Raw genomic sequence first — 24,498 nt, forward strand, 5'->3', positions numbered from 1 at the left:
TGTTTATTCATTGGAAGTACCATTTCTTTTTATTGTTTGAAACTCTGCACCACGTGGATCGTCAAAAACAATTCAAGCTTGTGCAGCGCAGTGCGTCATGTGGTTAGATAGACCTATTAATGGCCTATCATGAGGACCCCGTCTACAGAACCAGGAAGTTGTTTGTTGTATGCCTCACATGAAATCAATTGCTATTCTTCAGGTTATCTAAAGGTCAGCTTTCGTAAAAGACAAAAGAGAGAGGAATCCTGGAAACAAGGATTTTACCAAATATATTCCTCTGCAGCACCACCGATACACAGCGGATCAAGCCGACCGGGCCAAATTCTAAGGCGTTCACACAAGGGGTTCACACAGGGGGTTCACACAGGGGGTTCACACAGGGGGTTCACACAGGGGGTTCACACAGGGGGTTCACACAGGGGGTTCACGCTGGGGGTTCATCAGAGGCGTGAGTAAGGGGGTTTTAAAAAGGTACTGAGAATTAAAGTACGAGCCATTATAATCAATTTTCACCTCCTCCTCAAATATAACGAAGAAAGCATACAGTATACATTCCTTCGTTAAAAACCAACAATGTTAATTTTAAACGGATTTTGATATAGGTCTTCCTATAAAAGTTTATTCTGTAGTTGAACACTAATCGCTCACAAATGACAGATTGAAGCTATAATATTACAATTTTTGACTCCGAGTTGTATTGAGAGGAGGTCAGGGCTTCTCAGAGAAGAAGGTTCGTTGAAAAAAATGAAAGCTCTGTACAGTCTTGAAATATTTTATTATTAAAAGTGGTCAGTTCCCTTTACCGAAACATCTTTGCTAGTCAATGAATAATGATCAATGTAATCCAGGGAAAAAGGTTTTAAACATCAAAACAGTAATGAAACTGATCAGTTCATGATTCAAGCCAAGTAAACAAATAGCTGCACCCCAGAAAACAGGAAGACAGTGGTTGCTCTTCGTTCAATTTGTCAACCTGACTACCGTATGTCAAACGCTAAAAGTCAAGCACAAAAGTTTAAAATATTTTTGCCTCTATCCACCCTTGTATTTAACTATTATTATTATTCAATATTTTTTTTTCACTGTATAGACCCTTTCACGCCTCTTACAAGGGCTGAAATAAAAAATGACTTGGACTCAAAATGATATGACGGCTGTCCATCATAGACTAGTAAAAGCAGGTAGGACCTACAAATATCAAAGTATATTACTATTATTCGCTAACGTTGCAAAAAAGCTTACATTAAGCAGCAAATACGTTTGAAGTGGTTGCCTGATAACCAGATTTTGCATGGGTGGAGCTCAAACGTCCTTGAATAGCTCAGACAACTCTTGATAACATTGTGCTGAATCTGGCCTTTAGTTTGGTTTTTATCCCAGCAACGCCCCATTACGTTTTGCAAACCAGCCGGTGGCGTCTTTAAGCCTTGGACATGCAAAGGTCTCGTACCCCCAATCACTATGTCAAACAGCTCATTTTCATCTCCTGCCATATCAAGAAGGGCTCCCTTACCATACCACATCTCCCAGAGCATTATACCGAAGCTGTATATATCCGCTTGGTAATCGTACATTCTTGCCTTGTTCAAAGATACATAGGAGTTCCCACCATGGTACCTGTGATCGCTCTAGCTTCTTTGGAAACACCGACATCGGCAACTTTGACAACATTTCCTTGTGACAGCTACAGAAGGAAAAGGTAATAAGAAAACGATTAACAACCTCTTTAGCCTCCATGGAAGCTGTTAGGGCTCAAAAGAGGGCTTGTAAAGCAAGTTAGAAGTAAAAAATAAACAGCAACAACAACAAGGAAAGCTGGGGGAAGGCGAGCAAAATATGTTAAACGAAATAATAAAGACTTACAACAGCCAGTGGTCCTAATTTTTAACTTACCAATATGTTTTCCAACTTGAGATCTCGGTCAACGATACCTTGTCTGTGAATGTATTTCAGAGCATCGGCAATGTCTTTTGCCCATCCAATCACATTTCTGGCAGCAGTAGGTGTTGATGACAGACCGGGTATATTGCTTTTGTGCCGGAAAGTGTGACTCCTAAAATTTTCCTCGCAGAGCTCCATCACAAGTATCGTTCGTAATCGAGCAGCACCATAGAACTTTACAATAAAGGGATGGTTCAGCTTCCTACACAAAGATAACGTATGTGTTAACCCTTTACACTAATATGCATATCCTCCGTATTGTTCTCCATAGATATTCCACTATCCTGAAAGGTCCCATCCCATGGGCAACGGGGGAGAGGGAGGGGAAGGAAAATTTTCCTTCCCCTCCCTCTCTCCCGTTGCCCATTTTTCCACTTAACACCTACTCCCTCGACTAATATTTCCTCGCCCCAATCCTCCACGGTTACCAAATCTAAGATGGCGGCCTAATACGAAAATGTGCACTCGTGCGCCCAAAATACGCTGGCACTGCAGGCTAAAAGGACGTGAGCCATTACTAAGCTGGGTGGATGAGCTCGCAATTATTTGTAAATATCTCACTCTTGATGTGCATTAATTTTGCTTTAATTCCACCGCAACATACTGCGGTACCCTAATCATTTAAGGAAAATACTCTGATATGTGTAAGCATACCATAATGCTGTGATCTGATTGGTGAAACATACCTACCCTAATGCAGCGATCTTATTGATTCGAAATACATAACCTTATGCGGTGATTTGATTGGTGTGGGACACATACCCTAATGAGGCGATCTTCTTAGTGCAAGCAAAATACCACACGATACGCTAACACAGAGATATTTAAAAAAAAAAAGAAAAAGAAACTAAAAAATGGACCAATTGCATCTCTACAACCAGTGAAATGTTTCTAATCTCTGTGGCTGATTACTGTTTAGTACCAAGTAAATTTAAAAAAAATTCTAGTAAAATTTGTTCACTTACGTTATGCAAAACGTCTGCAGATCATTGGCCGTCACTGATTAAATATTCAGACGTTTTTCGAGTATAGTCATGATAAATAAGCACGCGTATTTCTTATCTGTTTATTCATTGAAAAAAGTAACTATATGTTAGCGTATCGAGTGGTATGTGTTTCGCACCAATCAAATCACCGAATTGGGGCATGTTTGCACCAATCAGGGCATGTCAGCTATGTCATGGAATTAGTGTGTCGCAAAGTGTTACAATGGAACCAGCCCAACATTGGCGCACACCAAAAACGAAATCAACAAATAATTTTGAGCTCATCTACCCAGTGTAATGGTTCATGTCCTAAGTGATGACTTCGTCGCCTTGATCTGCCAAGGTAAGAAAGGTCAGCAGGTAATTGTTCTAACAAAGCGTGTTTTATGTACTGCTCCTTCATTGCAACGCACACGCTGTCAGCAAAAGGTGTATAGTCTAAAACTAGAATGTGAATTTTTTCTTTTGTTTTTGCCTTTGGACACCTCGTGTTCTTTTGCATATTTCCAAAACTGGTCATATGACCAAAAAGCCAGAGTTTCTCGCCCATGTGTTTGAAGCATTTATTTATTGTTTTTGTAAGCGTCTTCATCGACTTCGCATGGCACAGAATGTAAGTAAAGTTTTATCTTAAGTTTTCCTTTAGTTATTTTGTCATTTGATTCATTTTTTGTTTAGTTTTCACCGTTTTTTGGCGTTTTGACCCGAAACACTTTCCTGATTCGCGGGTGAATGAAATGCAATTGTCAAAACGCGTCGTTTTTACTGTGCCTACAAAACAAAGGGACAAACTTGAAGTTATCACTGGAGTGTTTGTTTCGGAAGGGCTAGTTTTGGTGACTCTGGTAAAGTTTGCACAAAACATATTTAATCGATAATTGATTCTTACCTTAAACAGATTGTGTGGCCAAAACAGCTCGATCTTTTCGTAATCTGAGCCCATCTCTCTGTTCTTCTTCAGGTGGACAAAAGAGAAAATCTGTTGAAGGTAACTCTGCTTAGAAGCTTCAGATGGCTTGTCTAGTAGGACGGTCTTCGTAGTATTCCCAGATTCTTTGTTTTTATAGTGCGCCACCAACTTTGGTATTTCTCCATATCTTAGTTCAACGATGGTGGATGTGGTACTGAGAACTGAGTAAGGAAGAAGTTGCTCTCCGAGAATCAGATTTAACAGGGTGCTCTTTTCTGCACTTGTCTCGCCTGGTAATTGTAAACAAGTATATGTAGAGTGGGAACATAAAATTAACAACGCCAAGGATGTGTAGATTCCACAAAGGTTGTTTTCTGATTTAGTTTTCAAGGCTTGATCATTTTTTCGTACCTAGTACAAGTTAATAGCCTAACCAATAGCTCAGGTTGCATTGGCAAAGTGACTAAATGAAGCCTTTTAGTCTGTTGGATGAGGAAGTTGGCGAAATTAACATTTAAAAGTATTGTCGAATGATTCATTTCTAACTAACCTGCAACGAGCACAATGTACTCTTTATTCAATAGAACTTCTTTGTGGGAAGCGATTTTCTCCCAGAGGTTTCCGATATTTTTCTCCAAAAGGGCAAGAACATTTTCATGCTTCGTATCCAAACAAACACTCGTGCGTTCGTAGAATTGGAGCAAGGTTGCTCGTTTTCCCTCATCTTCTTTCTTTGCCTCTGTCAACACTGAAAAGGCCTGATAAATGACACGTGGTAAATCAAAATCTGTGCATCAACACCTGCCTGCGTAAATTGAAGATTATTTCTCGGCCCAACTGTTTAGTGTTATCGCTTTATAGTCATTTTGGAAAATCCTTAATAAATTATATGATTATACAAATAACCTTGACTATTGACTTGGAAAAAAAGCACGCCCTATTGCTAACACGCAATAACCAGCCTAATTTTGTGAAGAGATTCATGAGGCTGGTCTAAGCTCACAAACTTCGGAAGAGCAACCTTTTCTAGGATTGTATTTCCATTAAGTAATTCTCTAAATACTTATGTAAAAATGCATGTAGTATGATTTATATATCAAAATTCACAAAGCAACCAAGTGGATAATCAGACATGGTTTGATGCTACTCTGCTTTAAAGATGTAATAAATGTAGCCGAAATCACAATTTATAGACCTAAACACTCGTAACCTTTACAACCATGATGTAACTTCTCAGTCACATTCAATGAATCTTTAAACAACAGTAGAATTAAACCATGTCTGCATGTATTATGTCAACAAAAGCGAAGTTGATGCTGAGCAGATGTTGCCAAGATCTTCCCGGAAGATTTATTCTCAGCAAAGGACTCCGATGCTTTGCTGACAATAGCAGAAAAAAATTGTGGCTCCCTTTTACCGTAGAAAGCATTAGTTTACCCCGGGCTTTAAGTCTGTTGACATTTATTTTTTACAAAAATTACATATGCAAGCTTTTCTAAGAAAATGTTTTCCCAAATGGTTCACGTGTTTCCGAACTTTATCCACAAAGCACAGAACTGGCCTAGGATAGACAGAACTGAAGCTGATTTAGCGAAAATTTATCAATCCACGATGTTCTAAGACCGCATTTCTCTACTTGAATCCTCGAAGTTCGATCGTTGTCCAACCAAGCTTACCAAATTAAGAACATCAATAGGCATAATAGCCTCTGACTGTGGAAGCTCAGCTTCGTAATTTCTTATTTAAAATCGTTTTGCGGACACTCAGTTGTAAGAATCGTTAATGAAAGTATCAATGCCGAGTAATTAGGGCTCTTGCAGTTAACTGTGCGTGTTGTTACTTTTGAACTTAGTTAAACGTTTGGCGAGGGAATGCTACGATTTCCATCGATGAGAATTAGGTTTCTTCTAGTACTTCTATTATCTGAGTTGCCATCCCTGGATAGATCCACATGACATAAATCATAAACGATGGCTACATTTGCATCGAGAGAGCTGTTAAACAATTCGTGACTCAATTTCACTATGTGATCTGCATCTACCATTCACCAAAGGTCACCAGTCTAGATACTTCCGCCATTGTACTTAGAAATGTCGTTTATCATTTGAATTTGCAGGTAGGCGGCATACTTAAGAAACGAATTCTCTTTTCTTAAGTATGCTCTGAAGACTGGAGTTTCTTTTTCACTTTTTCTTTCATTTCGTCCAACGTTTTCAGGCCTTTGGACGGAATTTTTAGCGACTCCATGATGCTTAACATGTCCGCGAGATCGTCGATCTTGTCAATATCTGGAGTTACATTCATTATGCACACCTATAACTCGAACGCTTGTGATCAAACTTTCGTTAATTCCAGGTTTGAAAGCATTGAAAACTTCGAAAAGTAAATTAATAAGCCTCAAAAGCTGGACTTTATTTATCACAGTCCATTACACAGTAACTAGTACACCGTCACGCATCCCTGCCGCTGACGACCATTGATTGGGGTTGTCTGATAGTCAAAACGTGATTAATCACGCAATCATTAGTAAATATCGAGGAGAATAAATCAAAACATATGTATGGGTACAAAGTTTTGTTGATTGCATTCATTGCTAGTCCTTTTCAATGTTTGTCAAAGATAGAGAGAATATGCCAACAATTGCAAGTTGTTAAAAATTGTGGTTGAATTCATCGATATTTCAAACATAAACTCCGGTAAAAAATTCAAACTTTCATTTTCGTTTCCCTCAACCTTTTTTGACTTGCTATCGATGTTTGTTTGTTGACTTCATTTATTTTAAGTATTATTTCTTTTTATGTTTTGAAACCCCGCACCACATGGATCTTCAAAAACCTTTTATGCTTGTGCAACACAGTGTGACAAGTGGTTTTGTTGACCACCGTAAGTGCAAACAAACTAATCCAAAGTCTATCTAGAATTCTTCGCCACACGAAAGCTGGGGAAGAAAAGAAGAGTTTAAATGCCTTCTCGCTACTTTGGATAGCACTGGCCTCTCTAAACAGCTCAGTTCGTACGCTAAGCTGGTATGTTAGGTCAGGGTTAGCCTGTCAGGGAAGTTTTCCACTAGTAAGAGGACTTAATTGCTCAGGTGATTAAAGAGATGCGCAAGCTCTGATTGGTCGATGATTGCGTCATATCTCGCTATTAACACCTCGTACGGGATGATTATGGGAGCCAAATTTCAAAGTGGCTGCCTCGCGTATTGACGATAAGGGACGGAAGAAGTGATAAATGCAATAGATGAAAACTCAACTCTGAAGATGTTACTAAGTTTAAAAGTAACATTTTTCGAAAAAAAGATATGCAGTTTTCGCTGACTGAAATTGTCAAGTTCTTGTTACAGAATGGTTTCAACAACAACTTGAATTCACAAGGGAATTCGAAAGCACCTGAGAAATTATACTCAAACAATTACTTGCCTCAGGATCAGTAAATATTGTTGAATAACCCCTCGACTTCGTCTCGGGGATTATTCAACAATATTCACTGAGCCTAAGACGAATGATTGTTAATTTAACAAAAAGCCGGCTCCAAAGATATGGATTTCATCAAAGAGTTGCAATGTAGCCCGAGATACGTGCATGCTAAAGCATCCCCAATTTTGATCTGTTCCTTACCCATTTCAAACCACGAGATCACATAATTAAGAAAGGTTTATTGAGGACAATCAAGAACGCGGTTTTGCAAGCAACTGAAATTTGTTTAAAGTCTTTTGACTCTCGAGATCTGACTATTGACTCTCTCTTCCAGCTGCTACACATTTCCTTGTAGGTTAGTTACAAGAATAGCGCTGCGCGCCAGGTCTAAAAATAGATATATCATTTTTGGACCCCCCGCTGGTTTGGGACAAACACTCGGAATCTTTACGAGGACTTGTATGCGAAACGAGTCAGAAGCAAGACTATTTTCGCTCAAAAAATGCTCTAACTTTCTAAAATGGTTGCAACCAGGCATTGCTGTTGGGGTACATGTACAAATGACTCAAGATATCCAGAGAGATTGCCAGATTCGCTTAATCCGCCTAAAGAAATGCTTAAAAACGGTCGGAAAGCCTTCATACCGTTCCCAAAGCCGAAGCATGCATGACTTGGAACTTTGTCAACGCCGGGTAAATGCGTGTTCTAGAAAGAATTAATTTCTCAGTTGATATTGTTAACTACAATACTTATATTTGTGCTGTACACTGAAATCCTTGACAAAAGCCTTTTCAAACCGCTTGTTTGGAAACGTTACATAGACGATGATCTTCTCGCTATGGAGTACAAAGAAAGCAACCATAGAATGTTTCATTGAAAAAACAAACAATCTTCATCCAACAATGAAATTTACGGCTGAAATTTCCGATAAGGAAACAACATTCCTGGACACCTACATCTATAATTATAAAGGCGAACGATTCGAAAAGGACGCAATCCTTGATGTGCGTACTTATTTTAAACAAACTGAGACATTTCAGTATACACACTATAGTTCCTGTCACCCACAAGGAGTTAAGAAAGGTTTAATAAAAGGAGAGGCCCTTAGACTTCTCAGAGCAAACTCCTCTCAAACAATATTCAAAGAGAAAATTGCAAATTTCAAAGCGCATTTGCGAAAGAGAGGCTACCCAGAGGCCCTCATTAACACAACTCTTTCAGAGGTGAATTTCCAAAACAGGAAACTAGCTCTTCAACAGAAACCGAAGACTAACCAACGAATCTTGTCTTTTATTACACAATACCAACCATCAGTGCCAAACCTAAAGCAAATTCTCATGAGACACTGGCATTTAATAGAAACAACCAGTACTGAGCGAACTATACAAAAATCCGCCACTCGTGTCTTAAAAATTTGGGGGATCGCTCAAAGACATACTCGTGAGGGCCAAACTTTGAATAGGCATTGAACTGTTAGATCCTTAAGTTTCACGCGATCGACTTTAATTTCCTTTAGTATCTTCGCCTGAAGCCATTTCCCATCATCTATACTTGAATCAACTACATAATGTTTTCTCGACTTGAGGCAGTCACGAACACGTGCGATGAGGTCCGCTGATTTTCCGCTCAATTTCAAGCCTCTACACTTTAACCAACGCTTCAATTGTGTGTTTGTATACTTCTCTTGGTCTTGCTCGAACTTTGAGCCAAGAACACCGTCGTTTTGATTTAAAATAAGAGCTTTAGAGGCGTTTGAACTAGATGATGGGCGCATCACCGCCCATATTCATTTACTCGAGAAGCCTGTTTGTTTGTCCTAATCGCTCTAGGGAGTCAAAATTTCGGTAATAGTCTTTATTTCATAAGTTATGTTTGATATTCTCATTACCTGTTTGCTAGGCAATACGTGGAGATTGTAGGGAGAACTCACATATTCTTGGAGTTAAAGGGTTAATAGCCGGCCTTATGCGTTTCCGGATTCTCAATACTTAGAAATTGAAGCAAAAGAGCTCCAGCTATCTACGAATTGAATTGGACTGGATTGGGAAATGGAAAATCATTTATGGGAGAAAATAAAACACATGAACATCACAAAGAAGTCTTAGATCGGATGCTTATTTCAAAACATTGACTGTTTTGTATAGTTACTTAGTTTTGATATAAATTGCGGCGAGTTTCGCTGTGGTTGGTCAAGGGTTATATGTAGAAGTAAAATAGAAATATATTGTCTTATTACGACATCCATTCCACCGAGACGGCCGAATGACGGAAGGATATTTGGGTTGATTGAGTTGCACTAGTTTTACAAAGTTGACTATAAGTCATCCTCGAACGATAAACGAATTTCATAACAATCACAACTGATTTTGATTAAGCGTGATCGATACTCTTGTTTACTTTTTGTCTCAGTGTAGATCGTGTCACTAGTCGCGTTCCTTACATAAGGACCCCCTTGTAAAGCTAGAGCCAGCGAATGCATGCACCAACACATAATCTTACCAAGTCCAAAATAGTCTTAATAGAGACTTTACAAGCGAGAGCAAACGAAAAAAAATGTTCAGAACGTTGAAAGTGTCTTACGAATTATTCACTTTCCATCAAGCCCACCGTCATCTGCTGACCTGCCCACGTTCATCTGTCTGAAAGTGAGCAGTTTGTCCTCCCACTGTCGGTGTTATGTAGACTGGAGGAATGACTGACATGTCACTATAACACACGCCGTGAGGTGGGTCACCAAATGATCATGAGCATTGGTAGAAGGTGCTGAAAGAATGATGGAAGAAAAACATAGATCAACCCTTCATTCGACCTTCCTCGTTTGCGATCTTACGAAACAATTGGGTCTTCACAAGAGGTCTTCGTAAATGCATCATTTACCGATATCAAGAAAAAATAATGTGATATCGTCTTCCCTTGCCAGTGATAATACACATAGAATTATACGCCTCGTAGTTTTAAAAGTCCTAAGAAAACCTCTGTTCACGTCTTTTAACCCGTTATGTCCCTATAACTCTACATTTCTTTTTGCCAACGAGTGAAAATCAAGTAAAGCAATGATTCTCGCTGGTGAACTGCAATCAGTTGGCATATACACTCTGCGATTCTCCAACGCGTGGCTTCGTAGTACATTTGGTAGAAGCGCACAACTAGTATCTGGGTGGCAATGGTTCGAATCCCGTCGAAGCTTGAAAACTTTTCAGTCTTTTCTGCAATTGCTTAAATTGCAGCTCATCTGCGAGGATCCTTGCTTCACTTTACTTCCTTTATTGAGATTACAGAAACATGGAACGTGCCTTTTGCCATCAATCCCACCATAATGTGCTGACTTGCCAACATTTTCCTGTTTCTGTGTGAGCTAGTATTCATCACATCATGTGTTTATAGAGGAATGGTTAACAACCCACTACAACGTAGAATGTGGGTGGGTCAGGAAATGAGCGTTAGAAAAGAAGTTTGAAGATTCATCGAAGAAAAACCGCATGAAGTCTTTATTTGACCTTCGCAGTTTTCGATCTTAAGGGTCAAATATTTAATTCTAACCCGAAAGTTGTTCGCAAATGCCTAATTGCCTCCATTTTACCAATATCAAGAGGAGATGATAGTACATTGTTATCTCTTGCCAATGTTGATCACACAATTCATTCAGGAAAATGTGCGCTTTTCAGTGTTGGTAATCCTTACAAGGGAACTTCGATTCAGTTCGCGTCATTTGACCCTCTAAGTACTTTCTCTATGGTTATGCAAGAAGTAGGCAGACGACGTCTGACTTTCCTGCTCTTTATTTCATGTAACTACCTAAAAAACAGACTTTTCTATAAGAATCTCTTATCACAAGCGTCTCGCACCAGATGGTGAAACTGACTGTGAAACCCGGAAAAAAGCTTTCATACAAGCTGATAGAGCAATATTCGCCTACAGCATTTTCTTGTTGTTCTTCCTTAAAATTTGCAACTTGGCCACAATTTGTCAAAAGCGAAAATAAATCAGCTCTTAGAAGATTGATATTTATTTTAACCAGCTCTAAGTTGAAATCATCTACTTAATCATGGAAACTCTTCTATCGTATACGATACTATGAGACGATGACTAAACTTTGAGGAGGACCTCAAGGACACTGCTAACAGTAAGATACGGTCCTTAACATAAGCACTGACTAAGACTAGAATAGGTTTTTATAACGTACGATCAAAGTTTTAAACGGGAAAACTGGCCCATGTGAGGCTATTCTATTTGCTATAACAGTCATAAGGGATTGCTGCTGCTCCACAAAAGTCTACGCTTAAAAGGTCAAAAAATTGAAGGTGGTTGCCTAATAATCAGTGTTTTCTAAGATGGTGCTCAGCGTCCTGATAGAGCTGAGTCAACTTCTTATAACACTTTGCCGCATCTGGTCGATCATCAGGTTTTGAATCCCAGCAATGCTGCATCAATTCATGCAAACCAGTTGGAGGCTTGTTGGAGGCTTCGACATGTGCAGGTCTTGCACCCTCAAGCACCTTGTCATAAAACTCCTTCACATCTCCTCCCAAATCAATGAGGGCTCTCTTACCGTACCACATCTCCCAGAGCATTATGCCGAAGCTGTACACGTCTGCTTTGTAATCGTACATACAAGACTTGATCACTTCCGGAGCGAGATACATAGGAGTTCCCGCCATGGTACCCGTTATAGCTTTGGCTTCTTTGGAAACACCGACATCGGCTACTTTGGCATCATTTTCTAGCGACAGCTGAGGGAGGATAAGATAATATCCGAGTAAATTGATACCAAAGTCCAAGATTTTCTCCCTCAAAGAAGGCAAGGCAAAGTCAAAAAGAAAACAAGGGGCCTGGAGGCATTAACTTTGAATGCGTTGTGACACTGGTTTTACGTGGAAAATAATCAACTTAATGCTGACTCTTCAAAGAACAGGAATTAAATGGAAAAATAAGACAAGGAGGACAAATTCAAGAATACGGGATATGATGTGCGGTCACGATAGCCAGTAGTTCCAATTCTTAACTTACCAATATATTTTCCAGCTTGAGATCTCTATGAACGATACCTTGTCTGTGAATGTAGTCCAGGGCATCGGAAATTTGTTTTGCCCATCCAATCACATCTCTCGTAGCTGTAACAGATGATGATGACTCACCAGGTATCTTGCTTTTATCATGGAAAATGTGCTTCATCAAGTTTTCCTTGCAGAGCTCCATCACCAGTATTGCTTTCAGCTGATTCCCTTCCTTACGCAGTGCAGCACCATAGAACTTTACAATAAAGGGATAACTCAGTTTCCTACAAAAATAAAAAAATACGTATGTGTAAGACAACCCATACTCTTTCAAAGAACAGTAGGAATATTTTCTATACTATTCTCTACACGTTTTCCGATACTAAAAGGAAGATTTTGATTCTCAGTCAAAAGCTTTTTCTGTTGGCAATCATTTCCCTTATTCTCTGGTTTATTCAGCGGTGATGCAAGGAAAAATTAGATGCTTTTCACTCTTAATGTGTGACTCAGGGAATTTAAAGGGAAAGACCTGTCGGTGAAATGAATGGTGAGAAGTCTTACTGTAAAGGTCAGTCTCACTTACCATCTCGATGTGCCTTAATACGTACCTAGATTCTCTGTCTTCCGAAGTCGTCAGGAAAATATTACTTAATTTACATAATTCATTAATCTTCTTATTACAATATCCATTTTTTAGTTCATGCCTTGCAACCCACCACTACGAGCTCCTTGAGGAGAAAACAATGATACAATTAGGAAAATGTCCCATTAGCTACCAGTCAGAATATATTAAGAGCTTCGTAAAGATTTTAGCTGAGGGGCATTCTTTTTTAAAAAAACAATAACCTGTAAAATTTCAAGATCCAGTGGTAAGAAAACCAACCTGAGTATTTCTATTTCAGAAAGGAAGCCACTAGCTGTAGCATCGTTAAGCTCTTCGTTCAACACTTTCAAAGCCACACCTACGGGTTGCGCTTCTCCTTGAATCTTTAATACTCCCTGATAAACAGAAGCGAACGCTCCAATTCCAAGACGTGCATCGTCCTGCCACTCCAGATCGTTGCAACTGATGTCCATGGTACGGACCTCTTTGATGCCAAATAGGGCCATTTCACCTCTTAATTTCACACTTTCTTCGTATAACGGCTTGTAGAACATTTCTATATCTTTCTTACAACGATTCTCATCTCCCAATTTTTTACACAACATTATGTCCTCTTTTATGAGCTGAGGGATCCGATTTAAGACCTGTTTGAGAAAATTCTGAGCTTCTTCAAGCTGCTCCTCCACGAACGACTTTAGCTGTTGTTCTTCCGCTGCTTTCCTTAGATAATCTTGCGAAGCTTTCGCCATGAAGGCACACTTGTCTTTGTTGTACTTCCTCGTTTTATTCCAGTCCTCCAACTTCTCTTTAACAGCTATGGCACCAACAAATGGGACACTGACCACTAAGACAACCAGACCGACTGGAACCCAGATTGGACTCGTGACCCCGATGACGACTTTTTCGGCGACGCTAAAATTGTTCGATGCTAGGGGATCACTTCCTGAGTTGGTACCACCTCCTGCTAAGACAGAGCCCTCCAGCGCTCGAAGGTTACCCTCGACGTAGTTGAACCTCTGCTGGAAGTATTCAATCAAAGAGGAACGAGCCTTGGAAAAGACATGACTCTTTTCTTCCCATTCTTTGATCGTCTCATGAAGTCGCTTTGTCAGCGCCTTTTGGATGCGGTCCTTGGTCACCTCCCAACTTGTTTCAGTGTTTGGAATATCGTCTAACGTCCAGGAAGTAAACTTCTCCATAACGTCGGCAGAATTAAGGTATCTGGACAGTGCACTTACAGCGTCGTCTGTCTTGTTTTCAAGGAAAGTCTGCAGCTCTTTGCTTAATGTACCTTGCTGCCTCTCAATACTTTGAAGGCGATCAGTGATGAACATCATCCTATCGATCACATCTTTACGATCTTCGGACGAATTACGAATGAATGCTTTCGTGTGGACGGCCATTCGTGCAAGAAGATAGTCGAGCCATCTAAGAATAAAGCCATAAACTCAATTTTTTAAACTGTCTTTCATGCTTCGTCACTATAATTATTTATGCAGAGCCCGGCAGAAGAGTTTGCCGGATTTTTCGCATTGAGTATATATTTTCTGCACTGAATTATCTCGCTCATAGTTTTTTTTTCCTGGAAGTGTATTTCTCGCAGCCAATCAGAATGAAAATATTCCAATTTCTTAAATAACCATTTTGTCGCTATGGATGTTTAATGCAATTTACCTCCACTGAATCTGTAGTCTTGCCTCAATACTTTTCAGTACCATGGACTTGATGCCGTTCATTAGTTCACCAAACTCTTCTGTGACCCCTCCAAGCTTCTGGGCTTCACTAGCAACTTTTGCTGACATATAAATGATCTGAGATTCTGGATCTAATCTAGGCCAGCACTGTGTGAGTTTACTGACGATGAAGTTCTTCACTTCATTCATTTCTTCTGACGGCACCAGGTCCCACTTGTTGCAAACGAACAGGGCACAGTTTGAGGAAGATTCCCTTTGTTTGTCCAGGGATACCTGCCTGGCGTGTTCGATAAGTGCTTCTACCTGAAGGCAAAGAGACGGAATAAGCTACTTGTCGACTTGATTTTTTTGGCTAATTCAGTAGTTCTCTTTTTTTGGAAGGTTATGCCTCACGCTTATCACTCTGGGAGAGAAGAACGTGTTCGTTAGGTTCCGTTAAGTTACTCTTACACATCTCAAAAATAGAGGATTAAAAATATTACACCATTTTTGCAATACTGAAGTCCTAAATTTAACTATTTTGGCGATAAGAATGCAGCTAGAATGTTAAATTGCCTTACCCTGTCTCGCTGTATTCCACCGGCGTTTTCACTGTTAATGACGTAAATAAATGCGAAAGCCTCTGGGAGGTACTTCCTTACGATGTCGTCCATGATGGGAGATTCGCAAATTCCTGGACTATCGACTATTACGACATTTTCCTAAAAGACGCGTAAAATATGAGATGCAACAAGCACTTTGTTGTACAAGAGGATAGCTCTTTGAATCTAGAGTACGTTTCGATTGGTTGTTATAAAAACAAAACCAAATTAATTACAACAGCCTATAGGAGAAAAGGAAGATATTCCACAAGGCAATGGGCGAACAACTCTTTTCAGGGGAAGATGCGAGTCAATATATGCGATTGGTTTTAGTTTCGAATCTGATTGATTGATTGATTGATGAATTGGCACAAGTTTTGTGAACCAATCACAAAGCGAGACGAAGTCAACACCCGATCTAAAATTGCTCTTGTTTGTATGTCCGTTCGTTTCGAGTGACATTTTGACACGCTGAGCCAAATTTATCACAAGAATTAAGTTAGACGGTTGTTTTCCATTGAGTTTTTGATTTTGATGTTACTCAGTTATTAGTGATCATGACTCCAGCAAGGATGCGTCAAAAGAGATGTGTGTAACAATTCAGTTGACACGTTAACGACCAATCCCTTATCAAATAAATTCTTGTGACAAAACAGCAACAAAAACCATGCAAATTAAGGCAAGATAAGCGATTAAACTGTAGAATGGCAAATAATTTGCATTCAAATATCCCTAGTGTCAGTTTCAGTTATTTGGAGATCTTGCTAAAATGCAATTTATAACGTAAAATACATTTATGCACGAACATTCTTAAGCTTTATGTTTCTGTAAATCAATTCTTAGACCACGATTTATAACTGAGCTTGCTCGTGTCTAACCTTCAATAAATTGTGTGGCCAAAACAGCTCAACCTTTTCGTAATCTGAACCCTTTTCCCTGTCCGTCTTCAGGTGGAGAAATGTGGAAATCTGTTGAAGGTAAGTCTGCTTGAAGGCTTTGGATGGCTTTTTTAAGAGGACAGTCTTTGTGGTATCCCCTGTTTTTTTGTCTTTAAAGTGTGCCACCAGCTGTGGAGTATCTCCATATCTTAGTTCACAAATGCTGGATGTGGTACTAAGAAGAGAGTAAGGAAGAAGCTGCTCTCCAAGGATAAGATTTACCAAGGTACTCTTTCCTGAGCTTGTTTCGCCTGGTAAGTGTAAAAAGGTGAAAATAAGGGGCGAAGAGGGAAACAACATAGGTAAGAATGCGTCGATTCCACTAAATTTGTGTCGAACAAAAGAGTCTAGTTCCCCGGTCATTTACACCAGAAATCCCTAATGAAACACAATTTCCCCTCTTTTTCTGATTCGTTTTCGTACAAAACTATTCTTTGTGCTGTCGGCCATTGGATTGGTATAATGTTTGAATGTAGCCTTCTTTTCTGATCCAGTCTTGAATTTTAATCTATTGCGTAAGGAAGTTGGCGAAACTAAAATTTAAAAGGAATGGCGATCAACTTAATTACTTATTTATTACAAACCTGCAACAAGAACAATGTACTCTCTTTGCAGAAGATCTTTTTGGTGGGAAACAATTTTGTCCTTGAGGTTTGCAATGTTATTTTCCAAAAGGGTTTGAACCTTCTCATCCATCTTGTTCAAACAAAGATCCGAGCGTTTGTAGAAATCGAGCAAGGTTGCTCGTTTTTTCTCGTCTTCTTTCTTTGCCTCCGTCAACACTGAAAACGCCTGATAAATGTCACAAGGCAAATTAAATGCTATGGATCAACATTCGTCTGAGTAAATTAAAGATCACTTTTCTGCCTAATTGGTTAATTTTACCGCTTTACAGTCATTTTGGAAATCTTTGTTACTAATAACATTCCTTCTATGGCGCTCAAACATCGCTGTTTTGAGTGCAGCTTAATTCAGGGCATACTCACATTCATTAGGCTGGTTTAAGCTTGAAAAAACAACCGCAATGCAATCATCTATGGGCTAGCGTTTTCATTACGTTATCCATGAATACTTATGTAAATATCCATGTATTATGTGAACGAAAGAAAATGCTGATGTTTAGCTAAAGAAGGCTAGGCCTTGCCAAGATCCTCCCGAACGATTCACCTTCAGCAAAGGAATCCAACTCTTCGGTGACAGTTAAGAATAGTAGGAAAAAATTGTGGCTTCTTTTCACCGTAGAAAAGCATTAGGCCAGTCTGGACTTTAAGTCTTTCGTCACATATTTTGCATAAATTATGATCCAAGCTTTTCGAACAAAATGTAAACCTGATACAATCACCAACATTTTTCCAAAGGGTTCTAAGTTTCCGAACTTTAATCACGGGGCACGAGGAAAAGGCAGAATTGAAGCATGTCTAACCAAAATTTATCAATCCTCGATGTTCTAAGTGCCATAACTCTCAAGTTGAACCTTCGAGGCTCGATCGTTGCTCAACCAAGCCTGCCAAATTTTGAGCATCAGTATGCATGGTAATCTCTCACTGTGGGAGCTCAACTTATCAATTTCTTATTAAAAATATTTCGGTGACACTTATGATCAGTTGTAAGGATCGTTGATGAAAGTTTCCATAAGTAATAGACGGCCTGGTAATTAGCTCGGCGTATTGTTAAGTGTGAACTTAGAAAAACATTTGGCGAACGAGTGAATGCTACGATTTCCATCCATAGCAATTAGGCTTCTTCTATTATTACTTATTTCTGAGATGCCATCATTGAAAAGATCCACATGAAATAACTCGTAAACGATGGCTAAATAAGCGTCGAGAGAGCTGTTAAACAATTCGGGACTGAATTGCCCGATACAAACAGCATTTATCATTTATAATTTATAGATACTTCCGCCATTTTGCAGAAAAGGTCGTTTATACATGAATTGAACTCGCAAGTAGTAGCCCGACGTGTTTTAAAAGGAAATTATAGAATTCTCACCTCCTTTGCCGTCCAACTTGACTTTTTCTCTGACGACCGGAGTGTCTCTTTTAATTTTTGTTTCATTTCGTCTAACGATTGCAGCCCATCGGCCGAAATGTTTAACGACGTCATTATGGTTGCCATCTTTACGATGTTGTCGATCTTGTCAATGTCTGGTAATACATTCATGTTGCACATCGATAACTTGAACGCTTATAATCAAAATTGAGTCAGTTCTGGGTCTAAAAGCTAGGAAAACTACGAAAAAGGATAATATAAGCCTTAAAAGTTGCGCTTTATTTATCGCAGTCCATTACACACCAAGTGTCTGATTAGGGTAGCACACTGTTACGCATCCTCGCCACTGACGATCATTGTATGAACTTGTCCGACAATCAAAGCGTGACTGATCACGCCATAAGCAAATATGGAGGAGAATAAATAAAAAATAGGTACATGTCCATGGAAAAAAAAGAGCGGGCAACGAAGTTTTGTTGATTGCATTCAGAGCTAATCCTTTTTTAATGTTTGTCAAAAAGGAGGTTAGTATCCCAACAATCGCAAGTCCTTAAAAATTGTGGAACCAATTGCCTTCTTTACGCCCAAACTCTAATAGAACTCAAACTTTCGTTGTCTTTTCTCTCCGTTGTTGAATTGTTTTTTTTTTTTTCTTTTTTTTTTTTGTTAGTTTGTTTACCTTAATCATTCGTAGTATCATTTCTTTTTAATGATTAGAAACCTGCACCACGTGGATCGGAAAAACTGTTTCATGCCCGTGAAGCACAGTGTGTCTTATGGTTTGACTGACCGCTTCAGAGTTAATAAGCTACTCCGAGTTCCACATAGAATTCTCTGCTGCTCAAAAAATTTGGTTAGGAGAGACGGAAAGACACACTTACCCTTTTGGTTAGCAATGGCCTCTCTAGCCATCTGAGTTCGTACAGTTAGCCGGTATCTTAAGTCAGGGTTATTCTGTATGGGAATGTTTCAACAACAGAATCAGGAAGTTATTCGATGACTTTTTCCCCCGATAGTCATGATGACTTCTCAGGTTATCGAGAAGTCAGCCTTGGCAAAGGACAAAAGAGAGAAACATCCAGGAAAGAGGGCTTTCGTCAATGACATTCCTAGATCAAGCATTGAGAGTGGACCAAATTTGGAGCTAATACCCGAATAGACTTTTTAATTGTTATTATTCCAAGGCTTTCACTCGGGGGTATATTGGACGCATTTTTTTTTTGTAACCATTTTCACTGCATTACCGCAGTAGGATAGGACTAGAACGGAACATATGCGAACCATGCGAGTAGTCAACCCAATAAATCCCACCCATCCCACCCCAGGGGAGCATGGGACATCCATCACACAGTAATCTCGTGCGTGGGAAATTAACGTCTCCTACCCCTAACCCTGTAGGAGACGGGACCTCCATTTATTCGTCCCTGTCCGAGAAGACTAGAATATCTAACCTTTACTTGATGTTATAGAAAGGTAGCATATTTTTCTCAATTACTTTAAGACCTTGAGTGTTGGTCCGGCCGGGGCTTGAACCCTCGATCGACCTCCCGCACAACAGTCCAGCGCTCTATCCATTGAGCTAACCGGGACGAGGGGGGGAGAGGGGAGGGGGAGGAGGGCTTATGAAAAATCCTCGTGGGCCAAATTGCTTGAAAGTTTTCTTAGTTCTTCACTACTTGCTCAAATTTAACAATAACAATTTACAATATTCATTTCTTTGTTTGTAAGCCTATGCAATATCGATATAAAATGGTTTCTTAGAGGCCCTCAAATAGAAAAATTTTTGGCAATGTAACCCTGTCCCACACAAATTATTGAGTGAAATAAAATTTTTACAATTTTTGATTATGGCGTGAGGGGTATGGGGTTTGTTAGAGACGTCATCTGGATGTCAAGAGACGTATTTTCTTGCTACGGAAAAATTTTTTTTCATCTTGGGTCATAGACAAGATCATTTACAGGTATCTAGCTAAGAAAAATAATCCTTCTCCTACTGGGCAGGACGCCTCTTGTAACTCCGGTAGACCTTCTTCGCACTATTATAAACTTCCCTATGTTGGTCGATTTTCTAACATCGCTCACACTAAGTTAAGACAACTACTCAAACGTTATTGTAGAGCTGATTTAGATGTTAAGTTAGTCTTCAGTACGTTTAAACTCAGAAACACGTTCAGTGTGAAAGATTCAGTACCGCTAGGTCTATGTGCGCGTGTCGTTTATAAATTTTCGTGTGCTGGCTGTAATGTCAGTTATATTGGTGAGACCACTCGCCACATTTGTACACGAGATCGTGAGCACCTCTTGTCGTACAAAACTTCGCATATTTACAAGCACCTGCAATCATCAAGGGCCTGTCTTGACTCTTGTGATCCTGAATGTTTCACCATCTTAGATTCTGCCGCTTCAAAATACCAAATTAAGATCAAAGAGGCAGTGCATACCAAGTGGGAAAAATCCATTCTTTATCAGCAATTGAAGCATCTAGAATTATCTCTTTCCTTTTAATTACGTTGTTCCTTGGTCTCTTATTTTATTATTATTATTATTATTATTATTATTATTATTATTATTTGATCTAGTCAAGCACGCGCTATTTACATTTTTCGCGTATTTAATATTCAAATTGAAACGTTAGCCCTGACACGTAATTTATAACGTACCTTAATATACATTCAAATGTACAACCGTTAAAAGCTCATTTGGAACTGAAGATGACATAAGAATGTCGAAACATGTCTTGTAAATTTAAACTCAAAGTTGTCGTTTCATTTTTGAGAGTATTTAATATTCGAATTGAAACGTAAGCCCTGACACATAATTTGTAACGTACCAAAGGAGGATCAGTCGGGTATCCCATTAGCCCTTGCGCGTTATTATCGATGAGAAGGTGTCACATTGCATCGAATTCGAGTGCACGCGCTAGAAAGTCGACTGAATTTTCAACGGCTGTTTGTCCTTATTCAAGAGCACGGAAGGTGATTTGAACTGTTTTATGTATTCTTGTAACAGTTAAGTTGACTTTAGTAGTTTAGTACTTGAACTTGCTCTTCTCTAAATGGAAAAAAAAAACGCCTTTGTTATGAGTGGTATGCACGACTGACTGGCTTTGTTTATGCGCTTTACTGTAACGCTTGATCGATATTTGCCTTTTGTGCTCTTATTGGTGGGTATTTCAGCATATTATTTCGCCTGGTGGTGCCTGAATAATGGCACTTTTCAATATTAGCGAAGGTCCCCTTAAGTCCCCAAATTTTGTAGGAATATGTGGCCGTTGAAAATTGCTTAAATTGGCGCCAAAATTTTGACGTCTTTCCTCAACTGGTGTATCACCCGGCCCGCTTTTGATCGATCAATGGCCTTTGCTACCTGTATTAAATGCCCCTTTTAGTACATCTGGGTAAAGGTTTGCTCCCGAATTAAGATTAGTATCTTGTGATGGAGTGTTTTCTTTATTTCTTTTGGTAACTCGAGTCGCTTGCCCCTTTTTCAGAAGACTGGCTTTTCACGGCGATTTTTCCTTTCGTCGGGTAGCAACTGCAATGTTACAATTTGAGACTTGTCAGTCTAGCCAGGGCATTTCTGGGATGTTGTTATCTCCTTCACATTCGTCATATGGTCGAATATCCGAAGCGGCAAGAGACCGATTTTTGACGCAATCGAAGTCGAAGATTATAATCACTGAACTCTTCGATCTTCGCTTTCATCCTCTAGCTGTTTGGGTAAATTGAGAGAATATCACATTGAGAAGCCTGGAAGTCTTGGACAACAAGCCAAATTGGAAAGTTTGATGTAAGTGTGACTATCCAAATCCAAGCAGTTGACATAAATTAGTGGTAAACACGAGAGCACTTCCCTGATGATCTCAACTACCTCCATCTCGACTGAGTGACTACGTGACTAGAGCGAATTGATAATATAGTTCGAAGCGTGGAATTGTGGGATACCTGACTAATCCTCCTTTTAACGTACCTTAATATAAATTCAAATGTACCACCGTTAAAAGCTCATTTGCAACTGAAGAAACATGAGAATGTCCAAACACATCTTGTAAATTTAAACTCAAAGTTGTCGTTTCTTTTTTGAGAGTTATTGTCACTTTGCTGTCTTTACGTCATTACAGAAAACAAACAAGCAGACTGACAACTCCAAAGCACACATTTGCATTCACTTACAACTTGACTTTCCGTGACATTTTAAAACAGAACAGAAGTAAATCTTCGAAGATTAATCGTTTTGGAAATAAGAAATACTTTTCGTAAGATCTCCGAGTGTTTTTTTTTTTTTTTTACGAGAAGATCGTCGCATAGTCATTTAACTTTTGCGCGTTTGTCGTACCAGTACTGTTGTTTATTCAAAGGTGTACGCTTTTTCCTCTTCAATTGACAGGTGTCACATCATGACAGATACTTATCAAAGAATGTTTCAAAGTTTGCTCGGAAGCCTTTTAAGTTACCTTTACAAATAAAAATGTTTCGGTGAAAGCGTTCTCTTTACTTTGGATAACGTCTGTTCCCTTTCTCATCCACTCGCTATCAAATTATTAAGTTAATGGAGGATTTCCCGCAATTAATCTCGTAATTGTAGCCTTAAATCATTCGGGTTCTCATGGCAATCATGTTTTTATGTGTTAGAAAAAAAAATGTTATTGACCAGCATAGGTCGGTCTGTATTGGGAAAAACTGTGCCCTCTGTCTTGAGTACCGCCCTCGGCCTACGGCTTCGAGCGGTATCCAAGACCTCGGGCACAGTTTTTCCCAGTACGGACCTCCAGCTGGTCAAAAACATATATGTATTTTGTTTCTGTCGCGTGACTATGCATACTTTACCCAGTATTTGTTGCTCTTCATAGGTCAGCATTAGTGAAGATGCCGTTTCAGGTCTTTTTTTTATTCTAATTATTTTTCTTTTTAGAGCAAAAAGTGGGGGCTGGGGCACAAAAAAAGTGGTGGGGTCGCAGCCCTACCAGCCCCTCCCCCTCCGCGGTCCCTGACAGTAGAATTAAACCATGTCTGCATGTACTATGTCAACACAAGCAAAATTGATGCTTAACAAAAGCAAATGTTGCCAAGATCTTCCCGAGATATTTATCCTCAGCAAAGGACTCCAACTATTTGCTGACAATGGCAGAAAAAAAAAATTGTGGCTCCCTTTTACCGTAGAAAAGCATTAGTTTACTCCGGGCTTTAAGTCTGTTGACATTTATTTTACAGAAATTATATATGCAAGCTTTTCTAAGAAAATGTTTTCCCAAATGGTTCGCGTGTTTCCGAACCTTATCTACTGAGCACAGAATTGGCCCAGAATAGACAGAACTGAAGCTGATTTAACGAAAATTTATCAATCCACGATGTTCTAAGGCTGTATTTCTCTACTTGAATCCTCGAGGTTCGACATGTCATTGCTCAACCAAGATTGCCAAATTAAGAACATCAATATGCACGATAACCTCTGACTGTGGAAGCTCAACTTCGTAATTTCTTATTCAAAATCGTTTTGCGGACACTCAGTTGTAAGAATCGTTAATGAAAGTATCAATAAGTAATTAGCTAGGGCTCTTGTAGTTAGCTCTACTTGTTGTTACGTTTGAACATAGAGAAACATTTGGCGAGTGAATGCTACGATTTCCGTCCATGAGAATTAGGTTTCTTCTAGTACAACTGATATCTGAGTTGCCATCACTGAATAGAAAATCATAAACGATGGCTACATTTGCATCGAGAGAGCTGTTGAACAATTCGTGACTCTATTCCACTATGTGATCTGCATCCTTCATTCACTAATGGCTACCAGTCTAGATACTGCTACCATTGTACTGAAAACGTTTCTCAATTGAATTTGCTGGTAGGCGGCATACTTCAGAAACGAATTCTAGAATTCTCACCTCCTTTGCCGTCCAAGTTGACTTTTCCTCTGACGACTGGAGTTTCTTTTTCACTTTTTCTTTCATTTCGTCCAGAGTTTTCAGCCCCTTGAACGGAATTTTTAGCAACACCATTATGCTTAACATGTCTGCGAAATTGTCGATCTTGTCAATACATCTGGAGTTGCATTCATGATGAACACCGATAACTCGAGCGCTTATGATCAAACTTTTATATGTATTTCATATATATTTGTTGTTTAACCATCTCTTGTTTGACCCATCGGAGTTTTCAGTCGCATTGATATTTCCCTGTTTCGCTTGGAGACACACGGTTAAACAATACGTATACATATATAGGTTTCATCCAATTTCAGGTCGGAGCCTTTCCTGTATTTAGTCGCTCCAATTGGAGCGACTAAATACAGGAATGGCTCCGGTCTCTGATCGTTCGCCTGAACTGGGCCAAGACTGACCAATTGAGTTTAGGTAGAGGAATTTGTCAGCGGATAACTTAGTCATCGCCGGATCACCGTTGAACGACCTCGCAGAACAAGAAAGGCCCTCCCCTCGTTA

General features: G+C 39.4%; 2 protein-coding genes across 3 annotated transcripts; both read right to left on the bottom strand.

Moving 5' to 3' along the window:
- Positions 1–608: 608 nt before the first annotated feature.
- Positions 609–24,020, bottom strand: LOC148727295 (uncharacterized). The gene is made up of 5 exons (XM_088727198.1): positions 23,944–24,020; positions 4,391–4,598; positions 3,820–4,130; positions 1,897–2,146; positions 609–1,687 (listed from the first exon to the last, which is right to left on the bottom strand). The coding sequence occupies exons 1-4, from the start codon at positions 24,007–24,009 to the stop codon at positions 2,057–2,059; spliced, it is 675 nt and encodes a 224-aa protein (XP_088583324.1). The 5' UTR covers positions 24,010–24,020; the 3' UTR covers positions 609–1,687; positions 1,897–2,056.
- On the bottom strand, positions 11,023–18,382 carry LOC148727296 (uncharacterized). 2 transcript variants are annotated; one of them, XM_088727179.1, is made up of 8 exons: positions 18,063–18,382; positions 16,655–16,862; positions 16,011–16,321; positions 15,112–15,252; positions 14,532–14,854; positions 13,137–14,285; positions 12,267–12,537; positions 11,023–11,989 (listed from the first exon to the last, which is right to left on the bottom strand). In XM_088727179.1, exons 1-8 carry the CDS (start codon positions 18,240–18,242, stop codon positions 11,576–11,578), a joined length of 2,997 nt encoding a protein of 998 aa, XP_088583305.1. In that variant the 5' UTR covers positions 18,243–18,382; the 3' UTR covers positions 11,023–11,575. The 2 variants fall into 2 exon arrangements, with proteins under 2 accessions (XP_088583305.1, XP_088583306.1); XM_088727180.1 differs by having other exon boundaries at positions 11,830–11,989; positions 12,395–12,537.
- Positions 24,021–24,498: the final 478 nt, after the last annotated feature.

The sequence above is a fragment of the Stylophora pistillata genome, chromosome 7, assembly GCF_964205215.1.
Source record: "Stylophora pistillata chromosome 7, jaStyPist1.2, whole genome shotgun sequence".
NCBI classification, from domain to species: Eukaryota; Metazoa; Cnidaria; class Anthozoa; order Scleractinia; family Pocilloporidae; genus Stylophora; species Stylophora pistillata.